The following is a 16,881-nucleotide window of genomic DNA, read 5'->3' on the forward strand; positions in this document are numbered from 1 at the left end:
ATTCATAAAACATAAACTCTAAAAAATATATTTTAGACTTCTAATTTATAAATTTTAATCCTTAAAATATATTAAAAATACTGTTTTTATTAGTTTGATATAATCTAAAATTATAACAAAGTAAGCATAGTCTAACACCTTGACTAATATGGAAAAAAATCTTCTGTCCCGAATTCCCTGTCCCCTTCTCTGTCCCCTATTCAATTTTTGACACGTGTCCCTTTTATCTTACTTTATTGCTACTAATTATGGTTAGATATATTTAACTTTGGTTAAAGTGTAGTTAACGGGACACGTGTCAAAAATTGAATGGGGGACAGAGAAGGTGACAGGAATTCGGGACAGAAGATTTTTTTCCGCAAATTTGGACCTTATCCTCCTGTATGTGCGCGCGCGCCTTTTTGCAAGTGAAGTTCGCCTCTTTCGCTGAACTATGCGGGTCTTATTATGCTCTACTCCTGCTTATCCTGCGCAGTCAGTAAGAGTTTCGATGCCCACTGTTAGAGTTCATTCAAGTTCACAGGTTTCATTCCAGCAACATGACCATCCATTTGCTCCAGAGGTAAGAAATGATAAAACCCAGCGCTATTTGGCTGTGTAGAAAATGCACAAAACTACGAAACTGCTGTGAAATTTGTTATGCTCGATCAGAATCCGACCAATTAAATTTGTTGGTGGAAAGAACGTCTTAGTTCAAAAATCCTCTTATTCTCTGGTTGCCTTCTGAAGAAGTGCTGAAACCAGTAGGGTACTATGAAATTCAATACATCCTCACAGCTTTAGTTTCTTTCTGATTATGTTAGTTCAATTATTCAGCATCTGCAATCAAATATCTACTATATACTATTACTCATTCCCTATAATTCGTGGTGATTTGTTCTATTGTTGTGAATTGTTAACTATTAGGGGAAATTATCATCTAGAATGTATCGTTTCTCTGCCACATAGGGATTGGTGTAGGTTTTTAGGTACACAAAGATCCCTGATAAGAACATGAGACTCAAGCCAACAGCAGTTGTAGCTTGGTTAGGATAGGATGGGATAAAGTCGAACATATGCAAATCTTCTGTATCTTATGTTCATGTATGACGAATTACTGACACAAACTTTGAAGCACAAAAGAATGATCATATTTCCAGTTTTGGATTCTCTGTATGCTTTAGCTCTGGTGCTTTGTTGTCTTAAGTGCCAACTTCCAAGTCCCTATGCATATGGCTGATGTGCTCGGTTTTTTCCTTATCTTACTTTTATCATTTGTTTTTGGATTGTGGATGGGGAAACAAAAAAAGGTTGTGAAAGCCCTAGATTCCTTACATTCAGAATTCAGAGCTGTGGATTACTTGGTGGCTTGCAATACCTCCCGTGTTCTTAAAGCTTTTCAGAATGCTCGTGTTGGATCTCATGTAAGTGAACATGATATCTAGATGTAGCTTGCAAACATAAGCTTAATAAATGTGATGTGATTGTATGGTAATAAAGTGCCATATAACTTTTATGCATTCTAAAATTGTTCATTGACATGGAAAATACACATAACTTATGTTTCAGCTATATTGCATCCAAATTCGTAGGCCCTGTTCATTCTACTTGTAAATATTAGACAAGTAACATGAAGGCATCTTTCACCTCATAATCATTCTGATTAGCATTAGTTTTGGTCCCATGTACCTCCCTAGAAGGTGACGAGAGTTATCTTTCTGATGGAGTAAGTTCTTTGAAGTTGCTATTCTTATACTGATGCTTATGATCAGCACTTTGCTGGATCTACTGGCTATGGTCATGACGAAGCTGGGGGGCGTGAAACACTTGACCAAGTCTTTGCAGAAATTGTAGGAGCGGAATCTGCAATAGTTCGGTCTCAGGTGTTTCTATATATTTTTTATTTGTACTTATGAGTGTTTTTTTTGTCCAATTAGAATTGTTGTTAACCCTATCTATCCCTTCTCTCTCATTAGTTTTTCTCAGGAACTCATGCCATTACTTGCGCTTTGTTTGCTTTCTTGAGGCCAGGGGATGAGGTTAGTTTATTTTCTTGTTACCTGCATTTTGCTATTTATTAGAATTTTGTTTTGGTTGTAAATACTAAATAGTGTTCTTTGTCACTTTGTTTCCATGGTATGGATTTAGATTAACTGGATTGTCAGCTCTTGGCAGTTGCTGGTGCTCCTTATGACACCTTAGAAGAAGTTATCGGGAAGCGGGATGCTCATGGAATGGGTTCTCTGAAAGATTTTGGAGTGGAGTACCGAGAAGTTCCAGTAAGTTACTAGTAGCTGATGAAAAAAATGATTTGGCTTCTTATTATGAGCATTTTATCCACATTATTCTGTTTCAGCTTGCTGAAGATGGTGGACTTGATTGGCAAGCACTTACGACTGCTGTAAAACCTCACACAAAATGCGCTCTTATACAGAGGTCTTGTGGTTATTCATGGCGACGAAGTTTAAGCGTAAATGAGATAGGAAGAGCTATAAAGATGATCAAGGTCAACCTATACAAATTCATTATGATTCTTAAACATTTTTGTCTTGGGTGTCACTGAAGTTGGTTCACTCCAACAGTGTCTTAAAAATGCTTCTTCATTTCATCCTATTTATCTCATGGTTCTCTCCCAGGCTGCATCATAAACTGCAATGAACGCCCTCGAAACTCCTTTCGTTAACATTTTTGTCTGGCAAGAGATGCAAGAATATGAATAACCAGTCCTTTTCATTTGTAATGTTGACAATTTTTTATCCTAATAATGCTCTTTCAAATATATACTTGCAGATGCAAAATCCCAACTGCTTGGTCATGGTGGACAATTGTTATGGAGAATTTGTTGAAAAAATTGAACCTTCAATGGTGGTATGTTTAATAACCTATATTACTTCATAAATGGAGTAACATGCATTTTGACTGAAGACCGGGCAGGGTGCAGATCTGATTGCAGGGAGTTTTATAAAAAATCCTGGTGGAACCATTGCACCTTGTGGTGGATATGTTGCAGGAAGAAGAAAATGGGTAGAAGCAGCAGCAGCTCGTCTTTCTGCACCTGGGCTTGGGATAGATTGTGGCTCAACCCCTGGTGATATTATGCGAACTTATTTCCAGGGGCTGTTCCTCTCGCCTCAAATGGTTGGTGAGGCAATCAAGGTGCTGGATTCTGTACATTTCTTTAACATATTTTTCTTATATCTTACTGGAAGTGGAGTTAAATTTCTTCTGATATATTAGGGAACCTTTCTGATTGCTGAAGTCATGGCATCTAAAGGGTATAAGGTTCAGCCTCTACCCCGTGTCACACGTCATGATACAGTTCAGGTTTGTTATCCTATCTTATATCCTACTTATGTGAACCTTCACAAATATGTAGCAGCTTAGACTGTTTGTTGGATAGGATGAGTTTGCTAATGATTGCACTTTGCAAGCCCCTAAAACCTTTTTTTCCCCTTCTACTTTACATATTTAGACTTGTTCAAGGGTGCAGGCATGCCCAAGTCCACCTTATAGGTTATAACACTGGGCTTGGACATCCCTTTTTCTTATATGCCTGGCACGACTCGCCCCATACCCAAGTAGGCACTTGGCCTAGCTTGAGGTTATGCCTAAAGTGTAAGTCTGGTGTAGTCCTATATACACTCACACACATATTATTGAAGAAAATACTTTATATTGTATTTTATGTTGGATTTGATGATATTAATGAACATTATATTGTATGCAACTGGTTTTGTTTTTTTTTTTCAAATAAAAATATTTTATAGGTGGATTGTACTAAGCTGAAGTTGGGAAAAGATATAGGCCCACATAGGTGGGCTGGACCAGGCTTGGTTAAACATTTTTTTGAAAATATGCCCTGTCAGTTGGCCTTACTCGACCCATGAACAGGCATACTGATCTGTCAGTTTTTGCTGCTTCATAGTATTGCTTGTATTGGATGCATCTCTACAAGCAAATTAAAATGCTTTTGACAAATGAAAACGCTAAAGCTGTTAGCTCAGTAGCCATAGTCATCACACAAATGATCTCACATACAATTTCACTTGTTTTGCTGTGCTTTTCAGGCAGTCCAGCTTGGAAGCCGTGAAAGCCTTATTTCTTTCTGTGAAGCCGTGCAGAGAAGCTCACCAGTATCGTCATTCACTAAACCGGTTCCTGGCTCAACTCCTGGATATGCATCAGAGGTCTGGCTATAGTTATAATGATTCTAAAGCAGGCTTTTCTTTCATAAATTATGATATCACTTGCCTTGAAAATATCCTTGATGGTTGTAGTTTTCATTACTAATCAGTATTTCTTCCATGTTTCTAGTTAATAAAAAATCATGAAAGTAGAAAAGGATATTGAAGTCTCATATACTGGATCAAAGTTAGGACGTCAAAAGAATGCATCCTACCGAGTGTATCTTATGTTGAATCAATGTGGCACGAGTATGACATATATAATATATATCAGGTGATATTTGCTGACGGAACCTTCATTGATGGGAGTACAAGTGAATTGTCATGTGATGGGCCTCTTAGAGAGCCATTTGCGGTATTCTGCCAGGTGTGCTTTGGTGATGTTTGTTATTCCTCTGTGCTTTGATTAATCCAACATCTGAAGTAAGAGTAGTGAATTCTGCTTATGGTTCAATTTTCGGTGCAGGGTGGCACGCACTGGACACAATGGGGACTAGTTCTTGGAGAGGTTTTGAAATCCATATGATCATCCTAAATTCTCTTCCAAAGACAGTGGTTTTTCAGCGAGACTTGTATATGGTTGACCAAATCTCTGCAGCGGATGCCATCAAGCCATTTGTCGTTCTTTCAGAAGCCGTTTTGAGGTGAGTTCTGGATCATGCATAAAATAAGCATGCTTGTCTATTATGTCCCGAGGGAGCTCTCCGGAAGCAATTCTGGATCATCTGTTTGATCAAAGCAAATATTTTCTTGTGTTTTTATGCTACTTTTGAATAGGAGAAGTGGAGATGTTACCATCAATTTCTTATTCTACTCCACCAAATTAATTATTCAACCTCCATCTGAATCTCCTTCTGGGAATTGTCAGTTTTTTTTGGTTTAAATTATATTTTCAGCTTTTATACAATCGTTGAATATTTATTGCCATTTATGAAAGGAGAAATGCTCTTTATCGCTAATATGGTGGTGGATGGATTATTATCAGAGGTTCAGAACTAGAGTTGTGCACATTAAAATTATTTCACAATGTTTCAGCAAAATAAGATGTCATATGTACCACTACTTATATATGTAGAATTAGCTATAAGTATTTTCTAAGTATTTTCTAAGTTAATTTGTATTCTTTAAATAGATTGACTGACTTGAACATTTATTTAAATTTACTGCTAGCTCACTGTTTTTTTTTATACATATGAAATTAGATAATTAACTAATAAATTAAGATTAATTGATTAAAAGTTTCATAAAAAAATAAATTAATTTTATTTTTGTTACAATTTAAGTTAATTTATTCATCAAATTTAAGTTTGTGAATATGAATTTTAGAAAAGGAAAAAAACATTTAAACCTATCATCAATTCAATTTTTACTCAATAAGTCCATTATATTTCAAAGGGAAAAGTATAAAAATATATTCCGTGGTTTGACAACATGCTTTATCACATTCACAGATGGACCAAGATAATACCATGAGGAAGCCTGCGATGACCTAGCCGCCAGCCGCCGCTACCCTAGCCGCCGCTGCCACCGCCCTTCTTGCCCCTCTCCGATCATGAATCCGCCGCCCCAAGATCATCTAGATGCATCATTCTCTATTGCGCACATGTTCAGCAGGAAGGCGTTCGACAAATTCACCAGCAAACGTTCGATTGTGGACGAGAGCACTGCGTCTCCTTCTGCGCGGCCGCACCAAACTCCAAAGGTTTCTTTTGCAGCGGCTGTAGCAAGTTCAATCCCTCTGATTGCTACGCCCGCTTCAGCGAAAATCACAGACGAGGGAGGCTTCAAGGCTATTCGAATCCCATAGGCAATCTACAATGAAAGGCTGCAATCCTGTAAGCATTCTGTCATCAGTCGATTTCATTTAACAAAGGGAGACTCGCCATGGAAACATTCGGATCTAAAACTAAAATTGAATCAGATATGGCACAGAAACATGGATTGGAAGCTAATTTCTTTGGGTAAAGGATTTTACCACATCATTATGCCTACTGATAGCTCTCTTCAGGATATCTGGAGCACAGGCGCTATATCCTTGAAGCCAGGAATCCTTCGATTCACACCGTGGTCGCCTGGGTTCAATCCAGACTCTCACAAAACAACATCGGCTCAAGTATGGGTCCGTTTCTATAACTTGCCTTGGGAATTTTGGGACACTAGAATTATTGCAGGTATAGCAAGGGCTGTGGGTGTTCCAATCCGTTTTGATCAGAACACGGTTAATAGGGAGTTTGGGCATTATGCTAGAGTTTTGATTGATGTCGATTTAGCAAAAGAGTTGCAGACAAAGCTTCGAATTGATACTGACAAACATATGCAATGGGTTTATCTTGAATACGAGCGTCTACCCTCTTTATGTAGTATTTGTTCCTCTATTGGACATTCAGCGGTTCAGTGTCGACGTAACAGCAAGCCTGGGACTCACACCAACACAAATGCTAGTAAGGACACAGATAACAGGCAAAAAACGGTGCCCAGAAGTCGTTCTTCATCCAGGCAGCCGGGATGGAGGGCGACGGATAGGCAATCACAACCGGCTACAGAATCAGATAACTCAACTTCTGGGTTGCAGATGGTGCTTCACAAATCTGAAATGAACTCTACAGGGATGGAAAACAAAGAGGATCAAACAGCCAGCAGAACTCGAGAATGGGGTTTGGAGGACAACGTTTTGCACTCTCAGCCCCCAGATCTATCCCGACCCCTGTACTTCAATCAGTATGAGGCAGACAGTTCGGTACTACAGCAGCCTGTGGATCTATCTAAGCCGATTTCCTTCCAATTTGACAGTGCAGAAGACGCATTGCGGCAGCCTGAGGATCCCAACACCGCGGGTGCGGATTCTTTACAGATTATGGGATCGAAGGATGAATGGCATACTGTTAGCAAAAAGAACAAAAAATCTGATATTCAATCTTATCAACGCTCCAAGAGAAGGAGCCGCCCACCATCCAGATACCAATGATTGTTCTTTTTTGGAACTGTAGGGGTATTTCAAACCCGTGAACACAGAGAGCTCTTAAGTTGATTTGTACAAAACATCGCCCGGACCTCTTATGCCTTTCTGAGCCCATGGTCAGCTTCGATAGAATACCTGCTTCTTTCTGGCTCTCTATTGGGTTTTCTCTTGTTGAAAGTAACAACTGCAATTCTATTTGGCTTCTTGCTTCCCCTACTCTTTTAAACAAGGTCTCCCTGCTCTGCTCCTCTGAACAGCAAGTTTCGGTCAGGCTGGACTTAGCTGGTAATCTTGTTCTCATATCTTTTGTTTATGGAAACACTACGGCTCCTGGTAGGTGGGCTCTTTGGGATAGTTTACTGAATCTCCCAATTGCTGGTGCTAAGTGGTTAGTGTTAGGGGACTTCAATGCTATTACAGGGGCCCACGAAAAAACTGGGGCCACCCCTTCAACTACGGCCTGCGCTGAGTTTAGACACTTCATTAATGATGGGAATCTCCTTGATGTGGAAACGGCTGGTAACTACTTTACTTGGAGTAACGGTCGCCAAGGCAGAGCGCATATGGAATGCCGGCTTGACAGAGTTCTTATTAATGAGGCTTTTTTGGACTCATGGGACACTATTTCGTGTACTGCCCTTCCAAAACATAGGTTTGATCACTGTCCCCTTCTCTTACACTGCAGCAATGGTCCTCCCCGTCGCTCGAGATTCCGTTTTCACTCAATGTGGATTACACACTCATCTCTCAAAGAGGTTATTTCCTCACACTGGCGATCCTCGCACATCTCACTACCTCCGGCCTAGCTTTTGTGTCATAAACTGAAAACTCTCAGGCCGGTGCTCAGAGAGTGGAATAGAAATGTTTTTGGCAGGGTTGATACCAATATCGAAGCTGCTAAAGAGCATCTACACCAGGTTCAGCTTGAAATTTCTTCTATGGGTAACTCTCCTAGCCGACAAGATAGGGAGACCGCGGCTCAGGACGATCTTGATCTTCAATTATACAGACAGGAGCTTCTTTACAGAGAGAGAAGCCGTATTCAGTGGTTATCAGCGGGTGATAGAAATTCTGGTTTTTTCCATAGAACTGCTAAGATCAGGAAAGCTCAAACAGGTATTCAGAATTTAATCATTGAAGGATCCCCTTCTTCTGACTTTGGCAAAATTTCTGAACATATTGTTGATTATTATACCTCACTATTTTCTGGAAATACTATTGAGGTGGATAGTAGTCCAATTTCAGCAGTCATTCCCTTATTAGTCTCTGAACATGACAATTCTTCCTTAACGAGAAAGCCTGAGATTTCAGAGATTCGTCATGCAGTCTTTAGTCTTAGCAGTGATAGTGCTCCTGGGCCGGATGGGTTTGGCGGCTTATTCTTTCAGACATTCTGGGATGTGGTTGGTCAGGATGTCTGCAATATGATCCTGTAATTTTTTGATACAGGGTATATTCTTCCTAGGCTTAATTCTAATCTTATGGCCCTGCTCCCTAAGACTGTTGATGCAAATCAGATTTCTCAATATCGCCCTATTGTGATGAGTAATTTCACATATAAAATCATCTCAAAAATCCTGGCGGACAGACTTGCCAGTGTAGCCGCGAAAATTGTGTCTGTTAACCAATTTGGTTTTATCAAAGGCAGAAATATACATCAGTGTATTGCGGCAGCCTCTGAAGGGGTTAATCTTTTGAACAAGAAATGCTTTGGAGGAAACATGGCGCTCAAAATCGATATCTGTAAGGCTTTCGATACGCTAGATTGGAATTTTTTGTTAGCGGTAATGGAATCTTTTGGTTCTCGCTTCAATTTCGAGATTGGATCCTAAACATCCTGGCTTCATCTCGTGTCTCGGTTTTGGTTAATGGAATCAGTTGTGGTTACTTTGGCTGCTCTCGCGGGGTTAGGCAAGGGGATCCCCTATCTCCTATTCTATTCGGCATTGCAGAAGATTTCTTCAGTCGGTGGCTAAACAACCTTGAGATTGAGGGGCGATTTTCTCCTATGAGATACTCCAGAAATACGGCTTTCCCCTCGCACTTCCTGTATGCTGATGATATGTTACTTTTCGGGAAAGCAACAAAGCGCAATTTAGCTGTGATTCGTGAGCTGTTTCAGTTATACGGCGCCATTTCTGGTCAGATGGTAAGTTGGGACAAATCTGCCATTTACTTTGGGGTTGGCATCTCCAATAGACGTGCAGGTCAGCTGGCTTCGAGCCTTGGAATCAGAATTGCACAGCCTCCATTCATGTACCTTGGGGTTCCTTTGTTTATAGGCATGCCTAAAAGACATCATTTATTACCTTTAGCTGACAGATTCTTGGCTAAATTTGCTACCTGGAAAGGCTCCTCTCTCTCAATGGCTGGGCGAGTTACCCTTGTGCAATCTGCTTTAACAGGGGCATTAATTCACTCCTTTTTGGTCTATAAATGGCCCAATTCTTTGCTAATCAAGCTTAACAGGGCGGTGAGAAATTTTATTTGGTCAGGTAATAAAGATGTGAGGAAATTGGTAACTGTTTCATGGTCAGTTTGCTGTAAAACCATCAAGGCTGGCGGGCTTGGTATAAAACACTTCGGGTTATGCAATATGGCTCTGTTGGGAAAGCTCTGTTGGGAAATAATCCAAGGTTCCTCATTTGTGGCTAGCCTTCTTCGCGCTAGGCTTCTATACCCTTCTGGTCAGCCGAAATACTACATTAGCAACTCGTCTATATGGGCTTCGAGTAAGTATTGCTTTCGTACAATTTATAATCAGACCAATTGGCTAATTGGGAACCACTCTCGTCTGAATTTTTGGACTGATAGTTGGATTGAGCCTAATGTTGCCACTCAGCTCTCCATTCCGCCAAAGCAACAAGCCAGAATGTACAGCCCTATCTCCGACTTCCTGAATGGGTCTGAATGGTCCAACATGTTGAAACACCTTTCCACAAGATTTTGATTTGACAAAATCATTTAAGTTTAATCCATGAATAAAAGACAATTAAATTTAAGTGCTTTGATTTAATTGTACTAATCCGTTAGTTCAATATTGAGTATAAATATAAATGCAAAAAGAAATAAAGATTAAGACAGGACAAAGTCAGCACAAGCTGAGTGAAGAGCAACTCAACATAAGAGAAGATAAGTCATCTTCAGAACAACAGCTTCAGAATGAAGCTGATCAAAGAAGCTGAGTGAAACGAAGCTCAGCATAGAAGAAGTCTGCTCCAAGAAATAGATTCTACAGAACGAAGCTGACCATGGAAGCTGAGTGGAAAAAGAACTCAGTATGAGTATTGGTGAAAATCAAAGACAAATGATTATCGGAATGAAACTGAGTAATCTTCAGGACAGCTTGAATGATCCGTTAGCTAAATGACAAATTCGACAACTGTCTGCACCAATAATAGAAGCCTTGAATTACGCAAAAGCCAAATTCTAAGATGCATGGGTCAACTGTTCGATGCTATAAGACAAACTGCCGTAAGAAGACAAAGTCTGTAGGAAGAGGACAAATCTGACGACTGGAGATTTCAGAAGACAGGATTGGCCTGCACATCTGAAGCTGACCAGAAGTTTGTCCCCCCAAAAGAGCCGTTTTGGACTCAACGGACAAATCAATTTCAAATGATTTGTTCCTCACATTTCAACTATAAAAGGGACAAAGATATCATTTTGAAGATTGCCGATTCACAGAAAATTACAAGTGAGAAAGATACAAATTCAAAGCACTCAAAAACAAGAAAGAAATCTTACACCAACCTTCTATTCTTTGTGTAAATGCTAGATTGATTGTCTGTAATCATCTAAAGTGTTCTTTATCTTAAAAGGAACAAGTTTGTGATCAATAGTAATATTGAGAGTGTGTGTGCTGAGTACTTGGTGTTAAGTGTTTAGTGGTAGAGAAATCTAAGTGTTGGGTTGTAGCGCTTAGTAGGTGTTGATTAGACGAATAGAGGAAGGTACTCTTGCATATTCAACTGCCTATAATCGGTTTGTGCTCTACCCTTAAAGAGCTCGGTATTGGATTCTAAAAGCCCGGAGGATTCTGGAGACTGGACGTAAAGCGGAGAGGCCGAACCAGGATAAGTGATACTGAGTAATTTCTAACTCTCTCAAATATATATATATATATGTGTGCTTGTGTTGCTTGTTACATTTACTCAGCATATAAATTGTTTGAAGCTGACACTGAGTAAATTGGAGTGCTGAGTTGGAAGCTAACCACACAAGTGTCAATTCCCAACTCTCAAGTAAAACAGTCTTGGTCAGCATCTGACTAAAGCTGTCTTACATTAAGATCGCCAAGCTGACCAAAGCTGAGTTAACAAACTTGCCAAAATTATTAAGTCAGCAAGATTAATTAGCCTAGAAGACGCCGATTTCTGTGCTTGGAAGCCAGCGAAGAACGGCATATACACAGCAAAGGAATTTTATGAGAACCAATCGGCCTCTGATGCTCGGGCTCCCTGGTCCCGTTTCATATGGCGGCCCTTCATTCCGCCTAGCCGTTCAGTTTTCTGCTGGAAACTTCTACACGGTAAGCTTGCTACTCATGACGTGCTTTGTGCGAAAGGGTTAAACATTGTTTCTCGTTGTGAGCTTTGCCTAAGTGATGTTGAAGATATAAATCACTTGTTTGTTCGGTGTAAGTTTGCTAAGGCTGTCTGGCAATCGATCTGTGAGTACTTTGGTGTTTTCCTTCCTAACTTTGTTTGTATGGTTGATTTCTTTGCGGCTTTACGAGCTATGCGTATCAGACGCCACGCAGCGAACCTCTGGAACTTCAGCATTGTCACCGGGTTTTGGTTGATTTGGAAAATCAGAAACGCTGCAATTTTTGATGCGGAGCTCCCCTCAATCCAAACTGTTATCAGACAGCTCCGTGGTTATATCCGTGAGGCTGAATCTGCTCGTCCCATTTCTGGTAACAAACCGCCTTCGGCTCCGGAATTCATTCATGTTCGCTGGACTCCTCCTCCGACGGGTTGGACAAAAGTAAATACAGATGGCTCTGCTACTGGGTCGCCGGGAGTTGCTGGAGCGGGAGGTATTTTTCGCAATAGCAGAGGTTTCGTCAAAGGGTGCTTTGCCTTACCAATCCAGAATTCTTATGCTCACTTTGTTGAAATGAAGGCTATTATTTTTGCTGTCGATTTAGCCTGGGAAAAAAACTGGCATCGTCTTTGGATAGAATCAGACTCTTCAAATGCTGTTCATCTTCTTCGTGTTAAATCAAGCAATGTTCCGTGGCAGCTTCGTCAAGACTGGTTGAGATGTTTAGCGCAATGCTCGGAAATGGAAGTTCATATAACCCACATCTACAGAGAAGGAAACCAAGCCGCTGACTCCCTTGCTCGATTTGGCGTCACGGCTCCGACTATCATTTGGTGGTCATCGGCCCCCAATTTTTGCAAACTTTTTACTTTTTATGATCTTTGTAATTTTTCTTATTTTCGCGCCTTTTAATCTTCTTCTATTCTTGTAATACTTTTCATTTATTTATTTATTCGGGTTTGCTGGGGTTGTCCCGGGGGTGCCAACCTAGTTGGGATGTCTGGGCGCCTCGGCTTTGTCCCAACTTTTAATAAAAAAAAATATATATATATATATATTTTGTGGTTTGACTGATTTGTAAAATTAGTCCTACGTGGTTTAAAAGTTTGCAAACAAGGGTTTGTACTTGTAGTTAAATAATGATAGGTGAGTGAGTCAAAGATTTTGGCTAAAATACACAGTTAATTTTCAAAGTTAGATTTTAAATTTTGGATAATTTGTAAAGTAGTTTTTTTAATTGCTTCAAATCGTCATCTTTTGAGAGAAAGTCACAACAATAATTTTTAAAGAAGTGACTAAATTTGTAAACTGCAAAATGCATCGATCCTTATTTGTAATCTTTTAAATCACGTTGATTGTTTTCGAAAATCGATTAAACCATAAAATTTATTTTTGTATTTTTTTCTTTTTCTAAATAAACATTGAGTGACATATCATATGACGTCAAATCATTTTTTTATTAACTAAATGGTATGTCACTCTTAGAATAATCTTACCATATTGGTTGCATGTGCACATTTGAAACTTCAACATTCCAATATTAAATAAAAATCAATTTCAATCCACAAAGATATAAATTAAAAAGCTGTATACAAAATAAAAATCAATAGTTCACCATATGGATTGGACAGGACATATGTAGTTAATTTGTGTTAAACTTAAAAATTGAAAATTGATTGTGGATTGAATATAAAAATTGATAATTGATAATGAAGGTCCTACGAAGCATATGAGTTGATATTCTATTTTATTTCGTAGCGATAAGGTACCAAAATATACCTATGGTTTTTGAGAAGTATTAATTTAGGTTCTATATACAATATAGAATCAATATAGATTTAATGTTGAAAAAATGATACCAATTTAGGCATCGATAACGGAACGAAACACGTCATTGATATTACTCCATTAAGAAGTGCACTTTCTATTGATTATCCTTGGTTAGGGTTATGTGTCTATCTATTTATAGTATAGATTTAACTTATAAAACCCTAACTCTAATTCTTCATCTTTTTGGATGACTTAATCTGTTTTATTTACGGACAGATAATTTTTTTTTTGGGTAGATAACAGACAAAACAAGAACAAACAGCAACAGAACCGAAAAAAAAATCAAGAAGCCAGAAGCCTCAAACAGGGCCTGCCTGCACGATCTTCATAAAGAAGAGGAGATAACAAGGTAGGAGCTGTCTGTAACACCATAATACCTGGCGCCAGACCGATAGCAGAACGGGCAAGGAAATCCGCACACTTATACACTCTCTGTAGATGTGGCACACCACAATATTCTCAAACCGAGACATAAGGGATTTAATACCCCGAATTAAAGCACGAGCCGGGTGATGAAGAGGCATATCTGAATAACCAAACTAACCGCCTGAAGACAGTCAGACTCCGCAATCAACCTCCGACAATTAGAATCCAACGCTAACTTAAGACCAACATGTATCCCCCACAGTTCAGCAGTTAAAATATCACCTTGACCGACATTTTGAGTAAACCCCTATTCCGACAATTAGAATCCAACGCTAACTTAAAACCAGTATGTATCCCCCACAGTTCAGCAGTTAAAATATCACCCTGACCGACATTTTGAGTAAACCCCCTACACCAGTTCCCCGAACTATCCCTAATCACGCCACCTGAAGCAATCTTACCCCTCAAAACATTAGAGGAGCCGTCCACATTGAGTTTAAAGCAGTCCCTATCCGGTTTCGGACGGATAAATATTTGACTCATAACGAAATGCCTAACATTTATTAATAAAAGTTATCAATTCTCTGCAAAAAAAAAAAAATAATAAATAAAATTTATCAATTAAATCTTAACTATTAACTTTGCAATTAATTATTAAAATTACAATTTCCCTCTCATTTTAAAGCTCCACTTAAAGAAAATTCCAATAAAAAAATATTAAATATGCGTTTTGTCACAAAAACATTGTGACCATGAAGATGGTTCTAGTTCTACTACTCGGGAACATATTAATAAAATTTAGTCACAGAAAATGAGGTTTTCTCATAACAATAACGATCAACCTTTTTTTCACCAAGGAAAGCATCCACCAAGGAATTTTTTAATACCAAATTTATTAATAAATCCTTATAAAATATTCAATTAAAAATAATACATACTGTAGTATTTTTTTTTTTTACCATTGTCAGTTGAAACCGATGAACCAATCGTCTTTTTTTCGAAAAATATGAAAATCCTAGTTTTTAAAAACCGGAGTCACCTACCGTATTTACGAGAGACATGTATGGTAGTTTGAGACCCATTGTTCATTAATTGGTCTCGCTTAACCAGTGTCAATTTTCATGAAATAATTTACTACTCGATCGGTTATACAATAACCGGTGTTAGCGAGACCGATTAATGAATAACCGATCTCAGACTACTACAGACATAATAAGTGAGCCAGTATTTCAGAAATCGAGATTTTATTATTATTATTTATTTATTTGATAAAAATGTCATATTTCATTCCATTAGATTAAAACGTACAGATACAACAAATAAGACTGTTTACCCATACATGCTACAGCCAGTACAAGATCCATAAATGGAAGAAAAGAGACTACAAAGAGCAATACAAAGACTACAAAGAGCAATACAACAAAAAGTACAAATACGATAAAAGTAGAAATCATATCCTTCTCGTAAGTCGATCCCCGTTGAAAAAACATTATAACCCATACTTCATCATTTAGGCTCTTCCGGATGTTCGGATCTGAGTCCTTTCTTTTTTTGTAATCATGTAGATCTATAAATCTACGGCCAAGATGAACCTTTCCCGCTCTTGCTAAGACCGAAAAAAGAATAAATGAAAGAAATATAGCTAATAAGCGCAGATCTGACGGAAAAAAAAGTTCAATAAAGAATATGGATTTCAAGCTAACAAGAAAAAGTAGATCTAAACCTAAATGAGAGGATGAAGAAGGAAGACAAGCTTCCCTTCTTCCCCCTTTAAGAGTAAACCTGATAAAAAGCAAGATCGGAAACGTTAAACCACAATGATGCCGGAAAGTTGTAAGAATAAGATATTGGGATAAGGTACCAAAATAAGCCTAAGGTTTTTGGGGAAGTATCAATTTAGGCTCAACGTTCAAAATAACACAAATATAGGCTTAACGTTTACAACATAATATCAATTTAGGCTCAATGTTTACAATATAGCATCAATTTAGGCCTCACTTACAAAATAGCACCAATATAGGCTTAACGTTTACAAAATAATACGAATTTAAGCTTAACATTTATAAAATATATCCAATTTGAACTAAACGTCACAATTAAATTAACCATATTATATTTTTTTTTTCTATTAATTTTATATGTTATCTTTTTATTTAGTTCTATATTCTTATTTATTATAATACAATTAATTAGTATTCTTACCCATTAAAGTCTTATATTTGTTTTTCGTCAACCATTACTTACTCCTAAATTCCATGGCTCATGTAATATATGCAATTAAAAGTAATTGAATATCCACAGTATTTCGAATACTAGTTAAAATAATATTGATGCATGAGCAATGTTCGAAATATTGTGGATATTCAATTATTTTTAGTTTGCATATATTACATAAACAATGAAATTTAGTAGTCATGGAATCATTGATGAAAAACAAATATAAAATCTTAATGAGTAAGAATACTGATTAATTGTATTATAAGAAATAAGAATATAGAACTAAATAAAAAGATAACATATAAAGTTAATAGGGAAATAAATTTGTGTCTAGGTGGGATGTTATTTTTGGATGCAATTTGTGTCTAGGTGGCACCACTTGAGTGTTATCACCACTAGACACGCTCTTAAGATGAAAAATTCGAAAAATACCAGACACTGGAGCTAGGGGTGTACATGATCGGTTAAACAGTCCATTAAAAATTATTAACCAGTCCATTTAATTCGGTTAACCATATTTCGGTTAGTTTATTATTTTGGTCAGTTAACTTATATTTTGATCGGTTAACCATTAGTAATTTTCGTAGCAAATATCACTTTAAATCTATAATTATTCACTTTAAAATAAATATATAATTATTTAAATATTAAATAAAATTATTGAATTTCAAATTTAACTAATAAAATCGTCAAAACAAATAAATTTTAAATTATTTTAATATTTTTAATTTAAAAATTCAATATAAATATGTATATTTATATATTGATAATTAAATTTCTACATATATTTATATTAGT

The 16,881-nt window shown here is 37.7% G+C and overlaps 1 protein-coding gene across 1 annotated transcript; it reads left to right on the plus strand.

The window, feature by feature from the left end:
• The first annotated feature begins 418 nt into the window (after window positions 1-418).
• LOC136218920 (uncharacterized) lies at window positions 419-5,122 on the plus strand. Its single transcript, XM_066006100.1, has 12 exons — window positions 419-562; window positions 1,290-1,403; window positions 1,752-1,862; window positions 1,956-2,018; window positions 2,145-2,258; window positions 2,336-2,485; window positions 2,770-2,847; window positions 2,914-3,135; window positions 3,217-3,303; window positions 4,047-4,166; window positions 4,438-4,530; window positions 4,630-5,122. The coding sequence occupies exons 1-12, from the start codon at window positions 434-436 to the stop codon at window positions 4,687-4,689; spliced, it is 1,341 nt and encodes a 446-aa protein (XP_065862172.1). The 5' UTR covers window positions 419-433; the 3' UTR covers window positions 4,690-5,122.
• The last annotated feature ends 11,759 nt before the right edge of the window (window positions 5,123-16,881 follow it).

This window comes from Euphorbia lathyris, chromosome 2 (assembly GCF_963576675.1).
Source record: "Euphorbia lathyris chromosome 2, ddEupLath1.1, whole genome shotgun sequence".
NCBI classification, from domain to species: Eukaryota; Viridiplantae; Streptophyta; class Magnoliopsida; order Malpighiales; family Euphorbiaceae; genus Euphorbia; species Euphorbia lathyris.